This window comes from Caretta caretta, chromosome 11 (assembly GCF_965140235.1).
Source record: "Caretta caretta isolate rCarCar2 chromosome 11, rCarCar1.hap1, whole genome shotgun sequence".
Lineage (NCBI taxonomy): Eukaryota > Metazoa > Chordata > Testudines > Cheloniidae > Caretta > Caretta caretta.
The window spans coordinates 52,857,328-52,880,377 of record NC_134216.1 but is presented as its reverse complement, the minus strand read 5'-3'; the positions used below and the strand labels follow the sequence as shown (position 1 = coordinate 52,880,377).

The window sequence follows — 23,050 nt, the reverse complement described above, 5'->3', positions numbered from 1 at the left end:
ATGCAATAGGCTATATTTTAACAAATCATGGCATCATAGTAGTTGGGAATGGACAGATTTATCAAATCCACCCTGCAAAGGCAGTTTATACTCGTCATCAGCCCCACAACAGAGAATGTTTCAGATTTTAAAATTTTATTAAAGCTTATATTAAAATTATCTAAAACACGGATTAATGAAAAAGTTTCTATTCATCTGGGTATAACGCTTAAATTATCCAAAAGTAGCAAGTTTCGTTTTAAAAGTCATAAAATGCATATAGTTCATAATCTCCAATATCCCAAATTAAGGATCTTAACCGAAAGGTCAAGAAGAGACGCTGGCGGAATGGCTGGGGTCTTTGAGGAAGAGTTAAAAGGGAATTCAGTGTTATACCAAAAATTGTATTAATTTTTCAAACAGGGAGTTTCAATATTGGGTGGTGTAACACAGCATTATGGAAGTTTCAGATGTGAAAAAAAAACCTTATTGTGTCCAGCTGCTGCAGGTCCCTGATAGAGGATGAACCAGACACTAAAACTGATGCTACATTTTATTGGGTACGTGCCCGCTGTTTGTTACTTGAGTTTCCCAACAGGGATTATTGTGGGATCCCCAGTTGCTTCAGAGGATCATATAACAGCAGTGTGTCCAGGGTAACTTAATCTTATCTTCATCTGGTCCAGAGGATTCTGAAAAGCAACAGTGAAAACTAAAAAGAAAAGGAGTACTTGTAGAGACTAACCAATTTATTTGAGCATAAGCTTTCGTGAGCTACAGCTCTCTTCATCGGATGCATAAAGTGGAAAGTACAGTGAGGAGATTTTATATACACACAGACCATGAAAAAATATACATGGTAAGGAGAGTGATCACTTAAGATGAGCTATTACCAGCAGGAGAGTAGGGTGGGGGGAGAGAAAACCTTTTGAAGTGATAATTAAGGTGGGCCATTTCCAGCACATTTCCAGGAGTTAACAAGAACGTCTGAGGAACAGTGGGGGGGAGGAATAAACAAGGTGAATAAACAAGGCTGCTCTCCAACACGAGTTTCTACAAGCCATTACCCTATGATCCCACTGAGAGTTACCAAAAGCAACTACAGCATTTGCTCAAGAAACTTCCTGAAAAAGCACAAGATCAAATCCGCACAGACACACCCCTGGAACCCCGACCTGGGATATTCTATCTACTACCCAAGATCCATAAACCTGGAAATCCTGGGCGCCCCATCATCTCAGGCATTGGCACCCTGACAGCAGGATTGTCTGGCTATGTAGACTCCCTCCTCAGGCCCTACGCTACCAGCACTCCCAGCTACCTTCGAGACACCACTGACTTCCTGAGGAAACTACAATCCATCGGTGATCTTCCTGATAACACCATCCTGGCTACTATGGATGTAGAAGCCCTCTACACCAACATTCCACACAAAGATGGACTACAAGCCGTCAAGAACACTATCCCCGATAATGTCACGGCTAACCTGGTGGCTGAACTTCGTGACTTTGTCCTTACCCATAACTATTTCACATTTGGGGACAATGTATACCTTCAGATCAGCGGCACTGCTATGGGTACCCGCATGGCCCCACAGTATGCCAACATTTTTATGGCTGATTTAGAACAACGCTTCCTCAGCTCTCGTCCCCTAAAGCCCCTACTCTACTTGCGCTATATTGATGACATCTTCATCATCTGGACCCATGGAAAAGAAGCCCTTGAGGAATTCCACCATGATTTCAACAATTTCCATCCCACCACCAACCTCAGCCTGGTCCAGTCCACACAAGAGATCCACTTCCTGGACACTACAGTGCTAATAAACAATGGCCACATAAACACCACCCTATACCGGAAACCTACTGACCGCTATTCCTACCTGCATGCCTCCAGCTTTCACCCTGACCACACCACACGATCCATCGTCTACAGCCAAGCTCTGCGATACAACCGCATTTGCTCCAACCCCTCAGACAGAGACAAACACCTACAAGATCTCTGTCAAGCTTTCTTACAACTACAATACCCACCTGCAGAAGTAAAGAAACAGATTGATAGAGCCAGAAGAGTTCCCAGAAGTTACCTACTACAGGACAGGCCTAACAAAGAAAATAACAGAACGCCACTAGCCGTCACCTTCAGCCCCCAACTAAAACCCCTCCAACGCATTATTAAGGATCTACAACCTATCCTAAAGGATGACCCAACACTCTCACAAGTCTTGGCAGACAGGCCAGTCCTTGCCTACAGACAGCCCCGCAACCTGAAGCAAATACTCACCAACAACCACATACCACACAACAGAACCACTAACCCAGGAACTTATCCTTGCAACAAAGCCCGTTGCCAATTGTGCCCACATATCTATTCAGGGGACACCATCACAGGGCCTAATAACATCAGCCACACTATCAGAGGCTCGTTCACCTGCACATCCACCAATGTGATATATGCCATCATGTGCCAGCAATGCCCCTCTGCCATGTACATTGGTCAAACTGGACAGTCTCTACGTAAAAGAATAAATGGACACAAATCAGATGTCAAGAATTATAACATTCATAAACCAGTCGGAGAACACTTCAATCTCTCTGGTCACGCAATCACAGACATGAAGGTCGCTATCTTAAAACAAAAAAACTTCAAATCCAGACTCCAGCGAGAAATTGCTGAATTGGAATTCATTTGCAAATTGGATACTATTAATTTAGGCTTAAATAGAGACTGGGAGTGGCTAAGTCATTATGCAAGGTAGCCTGTTTCCTCTTGTTTTTTCCTATCCCCCCCCCCCCGAGATGTTCTGGTTTAACTTGGATTTAAACTTGGAGAGTGGTCAGTTTAGATGAGCTATTACCAGCAGGAGAGTGAGTTTGTGTGTGTATGGGGGTGGGGGGGATGTGAGAAAACCTGGATTTATGCAGGAAATAGCCCGACTTGATTATGTAAAGAGTTGTCACTTTGGATGGGCTAGCACCAGCAGGAGAGTGAATTTGTGTGGGGGGGTGGAGGGTGAGAAAACCTGGATTTGTGCTGGAAATGGCCCATCTGTTGATCACTTTAGATAAGCTATTACCAGCAGGACAGTGGGGTGGGAGGAGGTATTGTTTCATATTCTCTGTGTATATATAAAGTCTGCTGCAGTTTCCACGGTATGCATCTGATGAAGTGAGCTGTAGCTCACGAAAGCTCATGCTCAAATAAATTGGTTAGTCTCTAAGGTGCCACAAGTACTCCTTTTCTCTTTTCAAGGTGAAATAGTTTCACTTAGTATAATGACTCAACCACTCCCAGTCTCTATTCAAGCCTAAGTTAATTGTATCCAATTTGCAAATTAATTCCAATTCAGCAGTCTCTCGTTGGAGTCTGTTTTCGAAGTTTTTTTGTTGAACGATAGTCACTTTGAGATCAGAAATCGAGTGACCAGAGAGATTGAAGTGTTCTCCGACTGGTTTATGAATGTTATAATTCTTGACATCTGATTTGTGTCCATTTATTCTTTTACGTAGAGACTGTCTAGTTTGACCAATGTATATGGCAGAGGGGCATTGCTGGCACATGATGGCATCTATCACATAGGTAGATGTGCAGGTGAACGAGCCTCTGATAGTGTGGCTGATGTGATTAGGCCCTATGATGGTGTCCCCTGAATAGATATGTGGGCACAGTTGGCAATGGGCTTTGTTGCAAAGATAGGTTCCTAGGTTAGTGGTTCTGTTGTGTGGTGTGTGATTGCTGGTGAGTATTTGCTTCAGGTTTGGGGGCTGTCTGTAGGCAAGGACTGGCCTGTCTCCCAAGATTTGTGAGAGTGATGGGTCGTCCTTCAGGATAGGTTGTAGATCCTTGATAATGCGTTGGAAAGGTTTTAGTTGGGGGCTGAAGGTGACGGCTAGTGGCGTTCTGTTATTTTCTTTGTTGGGCCTGTCCTGCAGTAGGTGACTTCTGGGCACTCTTCTGGCTCTGTCAATCTGTTTCTTCACTTCAGCAGGTGGGTATTGTAGTTGTAAGAATGCTTGACAGAGATCTTGTAGGTGTTTGTCTCTGTCCGAGGGGTTGGAGCAAATGCGGTTGTATTGTAGAGCTTGGCTGTAGACAATGGATTGTGTGGTTTCTGGGGAGTTTTCACCCTGCTGCAGCTTGGGAAAGCCATGAGAAGCAACCACGACTCAGGAGACATCATGGGACAGCACTGCACTGGTTTATATTTGGTTCCCAGTTGGAAGGTTCTCTTTGTCAACCATAAGAGATAAAACTCACTTTTTTCATAATAAAAGCTTAGATGCTGAAGAAGTTGATGGTTCTCACCTTGGAAATCTTCCAACTCACCATGGCATCTTAGGTTTTTTATGCCACACCTTAGGATCCTCTCTACCCACCACTGAAGGGCAGTCTTCTGCTACTATTTAACAGCACACCACACACAGTTAAGGACTGGAAGTGTATCTAACTAGAATTGTATAGGGAGTGTATTGAATCACAACAGAATGGTCCAAATTGGAATGTGTCCAAGATACCAGTGTTAACAATACTGCAAAATGTACCACAGAAATTTTAGTCACCACAGATAGTCTAACTTTCTAGTTTCTTTTACCATGCCTATCACTGTGGTATCTGAGCTCCTGATGCCACAGCCTTGACTTTGATTTTATATCTCATCAAAAAGAGAGCACAAGGTCTTCCTACACTGATGCAGTATTTGGCTCAGTACTAGCCGAGAGTCTACCGAATCATTAACATCATTGCCTGCAACATATAGATTTTCTCTAGCTGTATCCCAACCAAATACTAATCCTGCTCAGTCCTACTTACCTTATATGGTATGGTGAGGGAACATCTTCAGCTAGTATGGCTGAAACCAGTAAATAATTTCCCCCCTTTTTTTCATATCATATTTGTAAATAAATGAGGGCTGCATATGGGTGGGGAAATTGTATGCAGGGCCATGAATGTAGGGCTGGGGCAGGGGGTTGGGCTGCGGGAGGGAGTGCAGGGTGTGGGAGGGGATGCGGTGTGCAGAAGGGGCTCAGGGCAAGGAGTTGGGGTGCAGGAGGGGTGCGGAGTGCGGGATGGGGCTCAGGGCAGGGGGCTGGGGTGTGAAAGGGGGTGCAAAGCAGGCGGTTAGGGGGCTCAGGGCTGGAGTTCGGGGCACGGGCTCTGGCCTGGTGCTGCTTACCTCGAGCGGCTCCGGGGTGGCAGTGGTGCACAGAGGGGCTAAGGCAGGCTCCCTGCCCTGCTCTGGCCCCATGCTGCTCCCGGAAGCGGCCAGCATGTCCGGTAGTGGCTCCTGTGGGTGGGGTGGGACAGACAGCTCCACCGCGTGCTGTCCTCGCCGGTGGGGACCACCCCAGAAGCTCCCATTGGCCCTGGTTCCCCGTTCCTGGCCAATGGGAGCTGCGGGAGGCGGTGACTGCCAGCGAGGGTAGCGCATGGAGCCCTCTGCCCCCGCTCCCCAAGGGGCCGCAGGGACGTGGTGCCGGGTGCTTCCGGGAGTGGCGCGGGGCCAGATAAGGCAGGGAGCCTGCCTTAGCCCGCTGTGCCATGGGGCTGGCAATCCCGCAGGCCAGACTGAAAGCCCTGATGGGCTGGATCCGGCCCGCAGGCTGTAGTTTGCCCTCCCCTGAGCTACGGCAACATTACAACTGAGGTCAAACACCCTGAAAATAAGAGTTGGAAATAGTGACATCCTTAACTGTAACAACACTAGCAGGCACCACCATAACAACAGAAATTATAACCTCTTTTATCAAGGAATACTTAGTGTGGTAGAACACTGTCTAATAGATATTGTACCTTGCTTGATTGAATATGTTCTCCTTGGAAAGGTTTCTAATAGTTTCAAACAGAGTGTTGTCCCCTAAAGCTACATTCTACTTCCGTTTCATACTGACTGACTGTAACCCTAAGGCAGTTATTGAAAGAGAACTAGCAGTGAAGTGTAAAGAGCTCTAGGAATGAACATGCAAAGGCAGAAAATTGAACACAGATCTGCTCTCTCAGAAAAAAAAAAGTCTAAAAGGTTAACATAGAATATCTCAGATAAAAAATCTGAGAATGATTCCTTTAATAAATGTTGCTATTAACAAACCAGTTCTGTTAATAAATATAACTGAGAGGTGACATATTTATAGGAACTGATTCATTACATGAATAAACATAACTAACATGTCCAACATTTCAGCCATGACTTCAGTTGCAACAGAGAGGCTGGTAAAGGCAATCTTACAAGTATCCAAATTGGATAAAGACCACTGAAGAAACAAAATTGTTGGTGGCTCCTTTCTTTACAGTCTGAAGTTCATGCTTAGTAAATCAAAGATATTGCACATTGTATCTAATGTAAAATATTTTGGGCCATATTCACCACTGCCTTGCAGCTTGCAAGGTATAATCCACATTTATATCTGTGCTAAGTGGGTGTAAAAGGCTACCAAATCAGAATGACAGTGCTTAGCCACCCACTTGGCACAGGTGTAAATGACTAGACAAGGTGCAAGGCAGTGGGCAGGACTTGTACATGTTAAAAAAAGCCAAGATGAAAAACAATATTGTCCATGAAGGAAAAGGGTTCGCTATTCAAGGGTCGGATCCAATTCTCATTGAATGCAATGGACTTCCCACAGTGACTCCACTGGGAATTGGATCAGGTGCTAAATAATCTAGATTTAAAAAAAAAAGATGACCATCTGGCACACATATTAATTGTGCAGTGACAAAAAAAAGTATGAAGCCTGACAAAGCAGAATGTAAAGGACAAATAAAGGATCGGCTATAAAATTAGACATTAGTAATGCCAAAAAGTCTTGACATATTCATACTTATTGATTTTCACAGTATATGATAAAAGAAAACACTTTACAGACACATAAACAAATCCTCAAACATCCTTCTTGTTCTCCAACCACATCCTCACAGCTTGCCCTTATTTGCGGATGACTTGCAAAGCAAGAGAGAAGACTAGCACACTTGTGGTGGAGAACTCAGGCTGCATCTGACCTAGCAAAGGTTTTGATAAGTCAGACTAAACATTTTTTAGAAGTCCCTGGAGTCCAGTCAGGTGAGAGAATGGTCCCCCCTTGTCTCCCAAGACATCCACACACTTCCCTGTTCTAGCACTCTGAACCATCTCTGTTCTCTCTATCTCACTACCCCAATTAAAATCCTATAAGGAGAAACAGTAGACTTTGAACACGGGAAATCTGAGGTAAAGGTGTCTAAGGGGTGTGGGCCAGAAGGGGTAGGCAGGGCTGGGGATAACCCTGGCAACCTAGAAACATGCCAGGCTTTTTTAGTGGTATTTACTAGTTGTATTCAGAGAAGCTCTGTGTTAATTTTGCTTTGTAATTTACCAATCGAGCCTTTAGTATCGTAAGAGTAAATTAACAATGGGGGACAAAACTCTTTTTTTTTTCTTTGCTGTATAATACTTTAAATTGAAGAGAATCCCATATAGGTTAGAAGGAAGTGTGAAGTTTCATTTCTTGGGTACAGATATACATTTATTTTCTTTTTTTCCCCCTTTTCTTTGTTAGTCTTAAAAATGGTAATAGAACATTCAGGGGTGTTTGCAGTATCATAATCCGAGGAGTCCTTTAAGATTATGTAATATGAATATACTGTTATGAAGCTATTCAATTGATCAAGTTATCGTGGGGGCTGGAACAGGCCAATTCCTACAGACTACCTATATAGTTAATTGGTGTTTGGTTCTTGTATCACACCCACGACCATTTGAAGTGCCCTACAAATCTCTTAAAAGGAGCACAAGATCCGTGTCTGTGTGAATTTCTAGGTCACTTTTATTTATTGAGTAAGCTTTTATTTGTCATGGTGCATAGATGTTTTATTTGAATCCTGTCAGGTCAATTTTGCATTGTTGTGATCCCATAGTTTACAATTTGTGAATTCAGAAACTGAGCGACGCCATTGCTGTACAAAAGAGTACATTAAATACAAAAGAAAAGAAAAGCGTATTGGAGGCAAAATCCAAAAGGCTAAGGCACTGAATGAGTAAGGGAAAATAAGGCAAGAAGAGGCTGTATAAATATATTAGGAGGAAAAGGAAAGCCTAGATCCATTTACTTAATGGGGAAGGAGAGGAAATAATGAATGACACACAGAATGCTGAGTTGTTCAGTGTGTTTTTTTGAGGCTTCAGTCTTCACTGAAAATCTTGATTGTGACCAGATACTTAACAATGTGGGAAGGATCTCAGATCAAAATAGGGAAAGAACAAGTTTAAAGAATATTTAGATAAGTTAAATGTATGTAAATTGACAGAGCCAGATGAAATTCACCTTTGAGTACTTAAGAAACTAGCCAAAGCAATCTCTGTACTTTTAGCAATTGTCTTTGGGAGCGAATGGAGGAAGGGTGAGGTACTAGAGGGCCAGAGAACGGCAAACATAGTAGCTAACTTCAAAAAGGGGGAAAACCAGAACTGGGTAATTATAGACACATCAGCTTAACTTTGATACCCAGAAAGATACTGGGACAATCAGTTTATTGTAACCTAAAGGGTAATAAGGAGATGAGTAGTAGTCAACATGGATTTATCAAGAACAAATAATGTCAAACCAAACTTATTTTCTTCTTTGATAAATTAACTGACCTAGTGGATAGAGAGGAAGCAATAAATAGGACAAATACAGTCTTTAGTAAGGCATTTGACCCTGTCCCATATGACAGTCTCATAAACAAATTAGGGAAATGAAATTTAGATGGAAATATAAGATAGGTGCATAACTGGTTCAAAGGCTATTTCCAAAGAGTAGATATCAATGGCTTTCTGTCAAACTGGGGGATATATGTTTCTCTTGGGTCCACACTGTTCAGTATTTTCATTAACGACTTTGATAGAGTGGAGAGTATGCTTATGAATCTGTTGTTGTGATGTTTAAACCATTTCTTTGCCTGAAATGTTACAAATTAGTAATTGGTGTGTAGTTCATGACAAGATGACAGGGTGCTGCTAACCAAACTATTATGTAAGAACACAGGCTATCAGATCTCGGTGTGTTAATCTCTAATAACAAACACGTGTTATCTCATTGCTGTATATGTTGGTACCACTCACCATTCCAGGGGGAATTCTGCACCACTGCGCACGTGCATAATTAATGAGCCAGACATTTTTAATTTTTTGCGTAGAAAAAAAGCTTCTGCCGGAAAGTTGCTTCAGTCCTGCCTTTTGCCCACCAGAGAGTGCTATGGTGCTAGAACAGGGGGAAGGGGGTTTGAGCATTGGCCTGCTAAACCCAGGGTTATGAGTTCAATCCTTGAAGGGGCCATATAGGGATCTGGGGCAAAAATTGGGGATTGGTCCTGCTTTGAGCAGGGGGTTAGACTAGATGACCTCTTGAGGTCCCTTCCAACCCTGATATTCTATGATTCTGCTGTGGCTGTGAAGGAGGCAAAGAAAAGTTTCTTTGTCTACACCATAGCATCTGCGAAATCTCACATAGGAGATTGCTTCTGGGGGACAGAGGGCCTGGTTAATCTGTGCTGCCTCAGTTTGTTTCTTTCCAAAGAGAGTTGTGTGGAACCAGACCAAACTTTTGTGTCTGGAGAGGAAAGGAGAGAGTGTGCAGAGTAACAGATTGAGAAGACAAATACTAAATCCTCTATGCTTGAGTTTTGGCTAGTTTCTCAATCTGAGGTGCTAAAATGGTGGAAGCACCTCATGCCAGCTCCTGTGCTTTGGACCCAAGCCTAATCCTATTTTGGCTCTTGAAGACCAATTGAGAAGAACTGAGTCCACTGTTGGTGAAGATTGTCAACATTTCTTTGGGGAGGACAGAGTGGTGGTGACGTGCCTCCAGGAAGCTTTTGTATTTGACATTGACCATGTGGTCCATTATTACCCAATATGTGATCTGTTTTTAACATGAGTAATGTTAAGAATTTGCAGAATCAGGCTCTAAGAGGACCAAACACAGATGAGGGGAGGGAAATAGAACATAACATACAAGCAAATGACCCAATCCTGTAAATACTTACACACTTTAATGGGAGCTAACACGTGAACTCTTCACAACTTCAATGGGATTACTCATGAGAGTAGTTAAGCATGTGTGCAGGGCCTTACAGTGTAAAACCTTTGGTGCAAATTCTTTGATTCTTTCGTATACGTTTTAAAAGCACCTAATGAAACAGATACCTGAATAGGGCTTTTTGGTACTAATACATTATCAATGATAAATAATGAATACCCCATATTTCTTTTTTTAAAAATGCATTTAACACATAGGGAAACTGAGATACAGAGATAGAACCAAATCCTGTTGATGCCCTGTCCTGTGCTTTAACTGCAGGATCATGTATGCACCTGATTCTGCTCCACTAAAGTAGGGTTGCCAGGTGTCCATTTTTTGACCAGAACACCTGGTCAAAAAGGGACCCTGGCGGCTCCGGTCAGCACTGCTGACCAGGCCATTAAAAGTCCAGTGAGCAGCACTGTAGAGCTAAGGCAGGCTAGTCCCTACCTGTCCTGGCACAGTGATGCGCTCCAGGAAGCGACCAGCAGGTCCGGCTCCTAGGCGGGGGGGGGAGGGGTTGCACGGGGCTCCGCATGCTGCCCGAACCCCCCCAAACCCGAAGCCCGCTCCTCCACCCCAAACCCCTCATCCTCAGCCCCACCCCAGAGCCCGCACCCCCAGCCCAGAGTCGGTACCCCCTCCTGCACCCCAATCCTGTGCCTCAACCTGCAGCCCCCTCCCACACTCTGAATCCCTCGGCCCTACCCCCCAGCTTGGAGCCCCCTCCTGCTTCCTAAACCCCACACCCCCAACCCCATCCCAGAGCCTGCACCCCCAGCAGGAGCCCTCACCCCCTCCAGCACCCCAACTCCCTGCCCCAGCCTGGAACCCCCTCCCACACCCTGAACCCCTCATTTCTGGCCCCACCCCAGATCCCACAGACACAGTTAGAGCCCTCACCCCCTCCTGCACCCTACCCCCTTCCCCAGCCCAGTGAAAGTGAGTGAAGGGGGAAGAGCGAGCCACCGAGGGAGGCGGAATGTACTGAGTCGGGGCCAGGGCAGCAGGGAAGGGGCAGGTCTAGGGTGTTCGGCTTTGTGTGATTAGAAAGTTGGCAACCCTACAGTCAAAACGAGTTTTGCCATTGGCTTCACTGGGAGCAGCATCAGGCCCTATCTGAAGACTAGCCAGCAGGTAGAGAAGACTCCTGAGAAATAGCTATTCTATTTGTTCATGCAAGTGTCGCTATCTTGAAAAAAAAAAGAGGAAGAAATTCAAACTATGACGTAGAAAACAGAATAGCCCCTAAACAGAATGTTTTTCAAAGTTTTCCCTAAAGTATCATCTGCTCTTTAACCTCCTTATTACTACATTGTCTAAAGTTTAAAATACATTTAGCTAGATACTTCTTGCAAATTATTCCAATTCAAATCCAACTGTTTCCCAATGTATCAAAACAAAGTTAAATAACAAAACTAGAGTTAAATAACAAACAGTGGGACAGAAATATTAAAAGATTAAGACAAGAAAAGATATGTAATTGGGTGAGACTGAAGTAAACGGACAGTTGAGGAGACAAAGCCTGTTCCAGACGATAATAGCTGCAAAGAAAGTGGGTCTCATTTCAACAGTGACGAGACTCTCTCAAAAAAGACAAAGAGGAAGCCAGTGCTAAAACTGTGGAAAAAGGGAAGAAGATAGACAAGGTCCATGTGTTGCTATAGCACCATAGCATAGACACTTCCGACATTGATGGAAGGGGTTTGTCCATTGTTGCAGTTAATCGACCGCTCCACGAGGTGGTAACTAGGTTGACCGAAGAATTCTCCCACTGACCTAGCCCAGTCTACACCAGGAGTTAGGTCAACCTAACTATGGCAGACGGGGCACAACATCTTTTACAGCCTGAGCAATGTAACTAGGTCCATCTAATTTCTGAGTGTAGCCCAGGTTTGAGAAAGGCAGGAGCAACTTGTTAGATGATTTTAAACATAAGGAAGGAATTTTAAACTAGATCCTGAAATAAATAGGAAGCTGTGGACTGGAGCAAACCAGGAAATTCAGCAGACACATATAGATCTTCTGTTGAACAAAGTTGAGATGGATCAAACCCAGAACATCACATTCAACCCCTTCCAACTCCAGGGTATTGGGATCTGTTTTGAACACAGATCTAGGGTCGTCAGCCCTTCAGAACTGTCCTGGAGTCTCCAGGAAATAAAGATTAATTTTTAATTAAAGACTGTCATGGGATGAAACCTCCAGGAACACATCCAACCAAAAATGGCAACCCCAGCCAGATCCAAAGCCAACAGGGCCCTATTTTCTCCCTCGGCTGTGACCAAAACCTCAGGTGAGCAGCAGGGGAGAATTCAGCCCGGCCACATGATTCACACCCTAGCCCCAGTCTGCGCCTGCTCTGGAGGGACCTCAAACAGCGTCTGGGCCACTACTGTGAGGCGCAAAGCTTTAAACGTTTCCCACCCACAGCAGCTGCAGACACCTCTCCCCTCAGAGGCGCCCCGGGCACACTGGGTCCCCGCGCGCCGAACAGGGGAGCGCAATCTGCCGCTGAGGCAGCTCCCAGGGGAGGGGGAGTCCCAGCAGCCGCCCTCCTCCAGCCGCGCGACTCCTCGGCCCGCGCCTCCCCCCCCTCGCCCTGCCCCAGAGGCGGGGCCGCGGGGCCGCGGGGCCGCCCCCTCCAGACCCAGCCAGCCGATCGCCTCGGCCCGGCCTTCCGCTGCCGCCATTCTCCGCAGCCAGACGGAGAGTCAGGCCCCGCGGCGCCGGCCCATCCATCGGCCCGGGCTCGTGGCGTCTCGGCTGCCGGCTCCAGTTCCGACGCGGCCCTTCAAACGATGCAGCCCGCGGGCTCCCCACTGCGGCTCCTCTTCCTCCTCTCGCTGGCCAAGGCAAGCGGGGCGGCGGCGGGAACAGGTAACGCCTGGGGCGGCCGCCCCGTGGCCGTGCGGGGTGTCTTCAGGCTTTCCCGCGGAGCCGCCCCTGGGCCGATGTGGCCCCTCTCCCGGGAGCGCGATCCGCCTGGCGCGCGAACCCGGCCGAGGCGGCCAGAAGGCGGCAGCTGGTCGTTTGGCCGCTTTATGTTATTTCCTGATCCGTAGAGCAGGGGTACTGGGCATCCACGGGGTTTGAGCTCAGGGATTCTGCAAAGGTGGCTGGGACGTACCCAAGGACAAAAGCTGCGAGAGAAACTTTTAGTTTCTGTATACAGATGTCCGTGAAGCAGGGTTTTGGTGATTTCCCCCTCTTTTTTTCAGTCCACAAGAGTTTTATGAAACGAAACACAACCCGCGCTCCCTGAGTCACTTAGTCAATATAGGTTTCAGAGTAGCAGCCGTGTTAGTCTGTATTCGCAAAAAGAAAAGGAGGACTTGTGGCACCTTAGAGACTAACCAATTTATTTGAGCATAAGCTTTCCTGAGCTACAGCTCACTTCGTTGGGTAGTCATTCTTCAAAGGTAAAAAGACATGCATTGTTGGAAAGGAAAAATGGGCAGTTCTGTAAATAAAATGTAATAATGGAGTCTCCTCTCCACTCTTAGCTCTTTGAGCATTACACTTTTTTTTAATCTGCCCTTAGATGTACCCTAGCCAACTGATTTCCATTTTCACCACTGAACCAATTACACAGTTTTGACCAAACCAGTCTAACTGTAAAAAGACACACGGACTCAGTTGGGCAGGAGTCCTGGCCTTTGACTCATTAAAGGCCCCAGGAGAATTGTCTGTCTTCTAACTTCTGCAGACTTTCCACTTGTTTGTTCTTGATCTCTCCCACCTATTTTCACAAAGTGACCCAAGATTTATTCAGCCTTTTAGCGACGGATATTGTCATTGTCACAGAGCCTTTTGGTTTACAGGTTTCAGAGTGGTAGCCGTGTTACTCTGTATCGGGGGAAAAAACCAAACAAAAACCCGAGGAGTACTTGTGGCACCTTAGAGGCTAACAAACTTATTTGGGCATAAGCTTTCGTGGGCCAAAACCCACTTCATCAGATGCATGCAGTGGAAAATACAGTAGCAAGATATATATACACAGAGAACATGAAAAAATTGTAAGGAGACTAATCAATTAAGGTGAGCTATTATCAGCAGGAGAAAAAAAAACTTTTGTAGCGATAATCAGGATGGCCCATTTCAAACAGGTTTCAGAGTAGCAGCCATGTTAGTCTGTATCTGCAAAAAGAATAGGAGTACTTGTGGCACCTTAGGGACTAACAAGAAGGTGTGAGTAACAGTAGGGGAAAAACTAGCATGGGGAAATAGTTTTTACTTTGTGTAATGACCCGTCCACTCCCAGTCTTTATTCAAGTCTAATTTAATGGTATCCATTGGCCAAAGCGGACAATCTCTACGCAAAAGAATAAATGGACACAAATCAGACGTCAGGAATTATAACATTCAAAAACCAGTTGGAGAACACTTCAACCTCCCTGGTCACTCAATTTCAGACCTAAAAGTTGCAATTCTCCAACAAAAAAATTTCAAAAACAGACTCCAACGAGAAACTGCAGAATTGGAATTAATTTTCAAACTGGACACCATTAAAGCTGGAAGTTGAAGCTAGACAAATTCAAACTGAAAATAAGGCATACATTTTTGACAATGAAAGTACTTAACCACTGGAACCATTTCCCAAGGGTTGTGGTGGATTCTCCATCATTGGCAATTTTAAAATCAAGATTGGGTGTTTTACTATAAGATCTGCGTAGGAATTATTTGGGGGAAGTTTTCTGGCTTGTGTTGTACAGGAGGTCAGGTTAGATGATCACAGTGGTGCCTTCTGGCCTGGGAATCTATGAATCTATTTGATTCTGCCTAGGTGAGCTCCATGGTACACTGCCACTCTTCATACAATAGCTCCCATAAAATGGGTGCTGATAGTGGCAGCATTTAAAGAAACAGGAAAATGCAGTACTTCCTTACTTGACTCATTCCTGGCTCCTCCTTTCTGAACACTCAGTTTGCTATACACAAGACACTTGTTGCGCTGCATCCGAGAGTGCTAAAGGAGTTGGCAGATGTGATAGCAGAGCCGTTGGCCATTATCTCTGAAAACTCATGGCGATTGGGGGAGGTCCTGGACGACTGGAAAAAGGCTAATGTAGTGCCCATCTTTTAAAAAGGGAAGGAGGAGGATCCGGGGAACTTCAGGCCAGTCAGCCTCACCTCAGTCCCTCGAAAAATCATGGAGCAGGCCCTCAAGGAATCAATTCTGAAGCACTTAGAGGAGAGGAAAGTGATCAGGAACAGTCAGCATGGATTCACCAAGGGCAAGTCATGCCTGACTAATCTATTGCCTTCTATGATGAGATAACTGGCTCTGTGGATGAGGGGAAAGCAGTGGACATGTTGTTCCTTGACTTTAGCAAAGCTGCTGATACGGTCTCCCACAGTATTCTTGCCAGCAAGTTAAAGAAGTATGGGTTGGATGAATGGACTATAAGGTGGATAGAAAGCTGGCTAGATCGTCGGGCTCAGCGGGTAGTGATCAATGGCTCCATGTCTAGTTGGCAGCCGGTATCAAGCGGAGTGCCCCAAGGGTCGATCCTGGGGCCGGTTTTGTTCAATATCTTCATTAATGATCTGGAGAATGGTGTGGACTGCACCCTCAGCAAGTTTGCAGATGACATTAAACTGGGAGGAGTGGTAGATATGCTGGAGGGTAGGGATAGGATACAGAGGGACCTAGACAAATTAGAGGACTGGGCCAAAAGAAATCTGATGAGGTTCAACAAGGACAAGTGCAGAGTCCTGCACTTAGGACGGAAGAATCCCATGCACTGCTACAGGCTAGGGACTGAATGGCTAGGCAGCAGTTCTGCAGCAAAGGACCTAGGGGTTACAGTGGACAAGAAGCTGGATTTGAGTCAACAGTGTGCCCTTGTTGCCAAGAAGGCTAACAGCATTTTGGACTGTATAAGTAGGGGCATTGCCAGTAGATCGAGGGACATTATCGTTCCCCTCTATTCGACATTGGTGAGGCCTCATCTGGAGTACTGTGTCCAGTTTTGGGCCCCACACTACAAGAAGGATGTGAAAAATTGGAAAGCGTCCAGTGGAGGGCAACAAAAATGATTAGTTTCAGAGTAGCAGCCGTGTTAGTTTGTATTTGGAAAAAGAAAAGGAGTACTTGTGGCATCTTAGAGACTAACAAATTTATTTGAACATAAGCTTTTGTGAACTACAGCTCACTTCATTAGATGCATTCAGTCCACTTTTTAAAAATGATTAGGGGACTGGAACACATGACTTATGAGGAGAGGCTGAGGGAACTGGGATTGTTTAGTCTGCGGAAGAGAAGACTGAGGGGGGATTTGATAGCTGCTTTCAACTCCCTGAAAGGGGGTTCCAAAGAGGATGGATCTAGACTGCTCTCAGTGGTAGCAGACGACAGAACAAGGAGTAATGGTCTCAAGTCGCAGTGGAGGCAGTTTAGGTTGGATATTAGGAAAAACTTTTTCACTAGGAGGTGGTGAAGCACTGGAATGTGTTACGTAGGGAGGTGATGGAATCTCCTTCCTTTGAGGTTTTTAAGGTCATGCTTGACAATGGGATGGGATGATTTAGTTGGGGATTGGTCCTGCTTTGAGCAGAAGGTTGGACTAGATGATCTCCTGAGGTCCCTTCCAAACCTGATATTCTATGATTCTATGACACTGGAACTTTTTGGAACCTGTAGTGAATAAATCAAAGAGCCTATTATTCCTGAGACAGGATTTCAAGGGAAACTGTCTACTTGAAATCTAGCCAATTAAAAAAAAGAGTTAAAACAGTTGCAGGTACCACACCTGTCCCAGAGTTCCATGTCTATTTTTGTGATTTTGCAATCACACTTTCCTATATTTAATAATACTTTCGCTCCCTTGTTGCTGTGTGCGCCCACTTAAACGCAAGGGGCAGCTGACTATTAACTGATGGAACAGGGAAAACCATGAAAATTCCTGTAAATAAAGTACTGTCAAATGCACAAGGTAAACACCCTGGAAAAAAGAAAAATATTTGCCCCCTCCTCATCTTTTTACAGTTACAATAATCCAAGGTCTTTCTTGTAATAGTAGATAAAACCAGTTTACACAGAAGTGTGATTTTTAAGGTGATGGTGTCCCTTCCGTTCTCCCTGTAGTCTGGTTCATGATAGCTGAGGCAGAGTGTATCTTTCATCAAAGAGGACTATGATAGTGAGAGGGACTACTGAGATTCCAGTTGCAGCACTGATGTATAGTTCAAGAGGCATTTTACCAGCTTGTTTCCTTATTTCTTGCACTGAAGGTCTCTGCCCTTGGTTCTGTTTTAGGTTTCTACAGTTGATCCTGATTCTCTCCACAGATCATAATCTCTCACATTTGGACAGTTCCCTTCCCTTCCTTGCCTCAGGTTCAGTCCTCTTTCTCCTAATGGTGAAGTCACTTGTTCAAAGGGATCTTCCTCTTGGAACTCAGTTGGTTTATAGTTACCCCAGATGTCACTCTCATGGAGTTGAGGGCATACTCAAAGTGGAAGATGGCTTGGTAAAGTGGTTTTCTTCAGAGAGAACATGGATATTGATATGTTAATGCTTAGGGTGGCACTGATAAGAAAACATCTACTAGCTCTCTGGGAATAACTAGCAGGGAAACCAGTTCTAATCTGAATAGAAAGTTTATTGTAATCACTTAACAAACAGGGCAGCACCCTCAGCTCTTGCTTCTGGAAGGAATCCAAACTACCTTTTGCCTGGGCAGGCAGAAATCTCCCTGCCCTAAGAACCTGTTACCTGGCAGGGAAGATAAATTACCTGCAGACAGTCTAAGGAGAGAATGGAGTTCCCTTACTACTGGGTTCACCTCACTTTTAGCCAGTGGTGGTGCCCATTCATGAATCTGTTTTTGACATCAGCAAGTAACAAATTCCGCAGATAATATAGCAAGTACCAGGATCCTCTGCTGAGCCAGTTGGATTCCTTTGTGATTCCCTTTTCCACTGTTGTCCTTTATTCGTCCATCCCCCCCAGTGCTTCATAAAATAGTTCAAATGTTCTGGCCTGACTAAAGAGCCATATTCACTCTTTAATGATCCAGGAGGGTTTGGTTTACGGGTTTGTATATGGACAGTTAGTGACCATTCTCTCCAGACCCCAAATCTGTTACCAGCTTTTCCCATTACTTTGGGGTATGCTCATTTATTAGGGTTACTCTTCTGGGGTGCGGGAGGGTTCTGTACTTCTATCTATGTACTGCTTGTGTCACTTGTGTTCTCATACAGAGCTCTACTTCTCCCTACTGAAAGTTCCCTCCCAGTGGAGTTATCCTGCAGGACCTAGGTTCCCCAAATGGGTTTTTCCAGCCCCAGAATTAGATAAACACACACACAGCGCATCTGAGAGGACCGGGTTAATCAGTACTTCCAAGCTGCCACCCTCATATGTCCCAGGTTCAGCACATCTGTCATAACCTTACAGCTAAGGGTAGCCTATATTCCCATGCTGCTGGGGGAAGACTTGGCCAACCATGTGAAGCTAGCCAAGAGGGTGGGAATGGTCACCCGCAGCCAGGCTAAGCGAGCTGTCACACCTAGTTCTGTTCCTGAGCCTTCAACAAGGGCCTAGTCTGTGTTACCAGAGACCCAGACTGAGGTGGTGGAACCGGACACCATGCCAACGTCTGCGACAGCAGTAGTGGATCCAGTCGCAGAGACCCAGCCAGAGCCAGTCCCAAAACCGGAAGTGGTGGAGCAACCAGTACCAGAACCATTGCCAGCACTGAGTTCAGCGTTTGCAACCCCGTCTACAGCTCCAATACCAGAGGACACCACTGAGCCTGCACTGGCAGCAGCAGCAGCAGATAACCCTACACAAGAGGCTCAGCCAGAGCCTGAAATACCACATAGTTCACCAGTGGAGAGCGGTTCACAGTCAACGGAAACAGCCCCATCACCTTCATCGCTTCCAGAGGGACCAAGCCCAGGTCCACAATCCAGTGAGGAACTGATGTCTCCAGCATCAAGGGAACAGTTCCAGGCCAAACAGGAAGCAGATGAAAGCCTCCAGGGAGCTTGGACAGTGGCACAAAGCAACCCACCGCCTCTCAGCTCTTCTAATTGATCCCAGTTTGTTGTAGAAAGAGGACTTTTATACAAGGAACCTCTTTTTGGTGGGCACCAGTAAGATCGGCATCCTCAGAGACAGTTGGTAGTTCCAACTAAGTACCGGGGAAAGCTCTTGAGCTTAGCCCACCATCTTCCCTGGGGCCATGCTGGGGTGAACCGGACCAAAGACCGTTTGGGGAGGTCCTTCCACTGGGAGGGAATGGGCAAGGGTGTTTCTACTTATGTCCAGTCTTGTGAGGTGTGCCAAAGAGTGGAAAACCCCAAGACCGGGTCAAAGCCCCTCTCCACCCACTCCCCATAATTGAGGTCCCATTTCAGCTAGTAGCTGTGGATATTCTGGGTCCTTTTCCGAAAAAGACACCCAGAGGAAAGCAGTACATACTGACTTTCATGGATTTTGCCACCCGATGGCTAGAAGCAGTAGCTCTAAGCAACACCAGGGTTAAAAGTGAGTGCCAGGCATTAACAGACATTTTTGCGAGGATAGGTTGGACCTCTGACATCCTTACAGATTCGGGAACTAATTTCCTGGCAGGAACTATGAAAAGCCTTTGGGAAGCTCATGGGGTGAACCATTTGGTTGCCACCCCTTACCATCATCAAACAAATGGCCTGGTGAAGTTTAATGGAACTTTGAGAGCCATGATAGGTAAATTCGTAAACAATTGGGACCTAGTGTTGCAGCAGTTGCTCTTTGCCTACAGGGCTGTACCATATCCCAGTTTAGGGTTTTCACCATTTGAACTTTTGTATGGCCATGAGGTTAAGAGGCCATTACAGTTGGTGAAACAGCAATGGGAGGGATTTACACCTTCTCCAGAAACTAACATTCTGGACTTTGTAAACACCCTCCAAAACACCCTCCGAACCTCTTTATCCCTTGCTAGAGAAAACCTAAAAGATGCTCAGGAAGAGCAAAAGGCCTAGTATTATAAACATGCCAGAGAACGTTCCTTTAAAGTAGGGGTCTTGGTCATGGTCTTGAAGGTGCTCCAGGCCCATAAAATGGAAGTGCCTTGGGAAGGGCCATTTACGGTCCAGGAGCGCCTGGGAGCTGTTAACTATCTCATAGCATCCCCCACCTCAAACCTAAAGTCTGCAGTGTACCATGTTAATTCTCTAAAGCCCTTTTATTCCAGAGAATTAAAGGTTTGTCAGTTTACAGCCCAGGAAACAGATGACACTGAGTGGTCTGAAGGTATCTACTACGAAGGAAAAAGTGACAGTGAACCTCTCAATGACCCTCGGACGTATGCAGCACCAGCAGATCAAGGAGCTGTGCACTAGCTTCGCGCCGATGTTCTCAGCCACCCCAAGATGGACCGAACGGGCATGCCACTCACTCCATTGACACAGGTAATGCTCACCCAATTAGAGCCCAACCGTACTGGGTGTCTCCTCAAGCCAAAACTGCTATAGAACGGGAGATCCAGGACATGCTACAGATGGGTGTAATCCGCCCCTCTAACAGAGCATGGGCATCTCCAGTGGTTCTAGTTCCCAAACCAGATGGGGAGGTACGCTTTTTCGTGGACTACATAAGCTAAATGCTGTAACTCTCCCAGACAACTATCCAATACCACACACAGATGCACTATTGGAGAAACTGGGACGTGCCCAGTTCATCTCTACCTTAGACTTAACCAAGGGGTACTGGCAAGTACCACTGGATGAATCCACTGAGAAAAGGTCGGCCTTCATCACACATGTAGGGCTGTATGAATTTAATGTTCTCCTTTTCGGGCTGCGAAATGCACCCACCACTTTCCAAAAACTTGTAGATAGTCTCCGAGCAGGATTGGCAGAATCTGCAGTCGCCTACCTTGATGATGTGGCCATCTTTTCTGATTCATGGCAGAACACCTGGAGCATCTGCAAAAAGTCTTCGAGCGCATAATGGCAGCAGGGCTAACTTAAGGTTAAAAAGTGTCAAATGGGCCTAAGCAGAGTGACTTACCTTGGACACCAGGTGGGTCAAGGAACTATCAACCTCCTACAGGCCAAAGTGAATGCTATCCAAAAGTGGCCTGTCCCACAGTCAAAGAAGCAGGTCCAATCCTTCTTAGGCTTGGCCGGATATTACAGGCGATTTGTACTGCACTTCAGACAAATTGCCGCCCCACTGACAAACCTAATCAAAAAGAAACAGCCAAATGCAGTTCAGTGGACTGAAGAGTGTCAGAAGGCTTTTAATCAGTTTAAAGCGACACGCTGTCTGACCCTGTGCTAAGTGCCCCAGACTTTGACAAACCGTTCCTAGTAACCACAGATGCGTCTGAGCATGGTGTGGGAGCAGTTTTAATGCAGGAAGGACCGGATCAAGAATTCCATCCTGTAGTGTTTCTCAGCAAGAAGCTGTCTGAGAGGGAAAGCAACTGGTCAGTCAGTGAAAAAGAATGTTACACCATTGTGCACGCTCTGGAAAAGCTACGCCCATACGTTTGGGGATGGTGTTTCCACCTGCAAACAGACCATGCTGCTCTGAAGTAGCTTCATACCATCAAGAACAATAACAAAAATCTTCTTCGGTGGAGTTTAGCTCTCCAAGATTTTGATTTTGAAATACAACACATTTCAGGAGCTTCTAACAAAGTGACTGATGCACTCTCCCGTTAAAGTTTCCCAGAATCAACTGGTTAAAATAGTCCTTGAAATGTGGAAAATATTGTTCATCTTTATATAATCAGTAGTATATCTAGAGGTGCATGTGTCTTATTAACTTTGTTTTCTCCTAGAGCTCCAGGAAGAAATCACATCCAGTGTGGTACAGGCTGTCCAGCACCATCTGTGATTTGGGGAGTGTCAAGGTTCCTTCCCCACTCTGAACTCTAGGGTACAGGCGTGGGGACATGCATGAAAACCTCCTAAGCTTACTTTTACCAGCTTAGGTTAAAATTTCCCCAAGGTACAAACTATTTTACCTTTTGCCCTTGGATTTTTGCTGCCACCACCATAACCGGGTTTATTATTGGGAAAGAGTTGTTTGGAAACGTCTTTCCCCCCAAAATCCTCATCAAAACCTTGCACCCCCCTTCCTGGGGAAGGTTTGATAAAAATCCTCACCAATTTGCATAGGTGACCACAGACCCAAACCCTTGGATCTTAAGAACAATGAAAAAAAAGCGTTCAGTTTCTTACAAGAAGAATTTTAATAGAAGAAAAAGGAAAAAGAATCACCTCTGTAAAATCAGGATGGTAAGTTCCTTACAGGGTAATTAGATTCAAAACATAGAGAATCCCTCTAGGCAAAACCTTAAGTTACAAAAAGACACAAAGACAGGAATATCCATTCTATTCAGCACAGCTTATTTTCTCAGCCATTTAAAGAAATCATAATCTAACGCATATCTAGCTAGATTACTTACTAAGTTCTAAGACTCCATTCCTGTTCTGTCCCCGGCAAAAGCATCACACAGACAGACTGAGACCCTTTGTTTCTCCCTCTCCTCAGCTTTTGAAAGTATCTTGTCGTCTCATTGGTCATTTTGGTCAGGTGCCAGCGAGGTAATCCTAGCTCCTTAACCCTCTACAGGTGAAAGGGTTTTTCCTCTGGCCAGGAGGGATTTTAAAGGTGTTTACCCTTCCCTTTATAGTTATGACAGGGGGCGTGTCATAACCACACAGCTAAGGGTAGCCTGGAATTCCTCCTTACCTGTAAGGGGTTAAGAAGCTCAAATAACCTGGTTGGCATCTGACCAAAAGGACCAATGGGGAAGATACTTTCAAATATTGTGGGGGGGGGGAAGGCTTTGTTTTTGTGTGTTCTCTTGGGAAGCAGAGAAGCATCAGGTCAGAAAACTCCTCCTATAAACCATCCTAAAAGTCTCTCATATTACAAAAATTGTAAGTAAAAGCCATGCAAGGCGTGTTAGATTATCTTTTGTTTTGCTTGTGAATTTTTCCTTTGCTGGAGGGAAGTTTATTCCTGTTTTTTGTAACTTTGAAACTAAGCCTAGAGGAAGTTCTGCTGTGTTTTTGAATCTTTTGTT

General features: G+C 45.4%; 1 protein-coding gene across 7 annotated transcripts in view; it reads left to right on the top strand.

The window, feature by feature from the left end:
- Window positions 1–12,713: 12,713 nt before the first annotated feature.
- NEMP2 (nuclear envelope integral membrane protein 2) overlaps window positions 12,714–23,050 on the top strand; it is a 30,739-nt gene continuing 20,402 nt past the window's right edge. For all 7 annotated transcript variants that reach the window (XR_007359069.1, XR_007359068.1, XR_007359066.2 and 4 more), the window contains exon 1: window positions 12,714–12,890. Coding sequence is in view for 2 of the 7 variants with exons in the window: in XM_048868819.2 (XP_048724776.1) it covers window positions 12,812–12,890 (79 nt within the window). In the remaining 5 variants the exon portion in view is untranslated. The remainder of the gene's footprint in view (window positions 12,891–23,050) is intronic.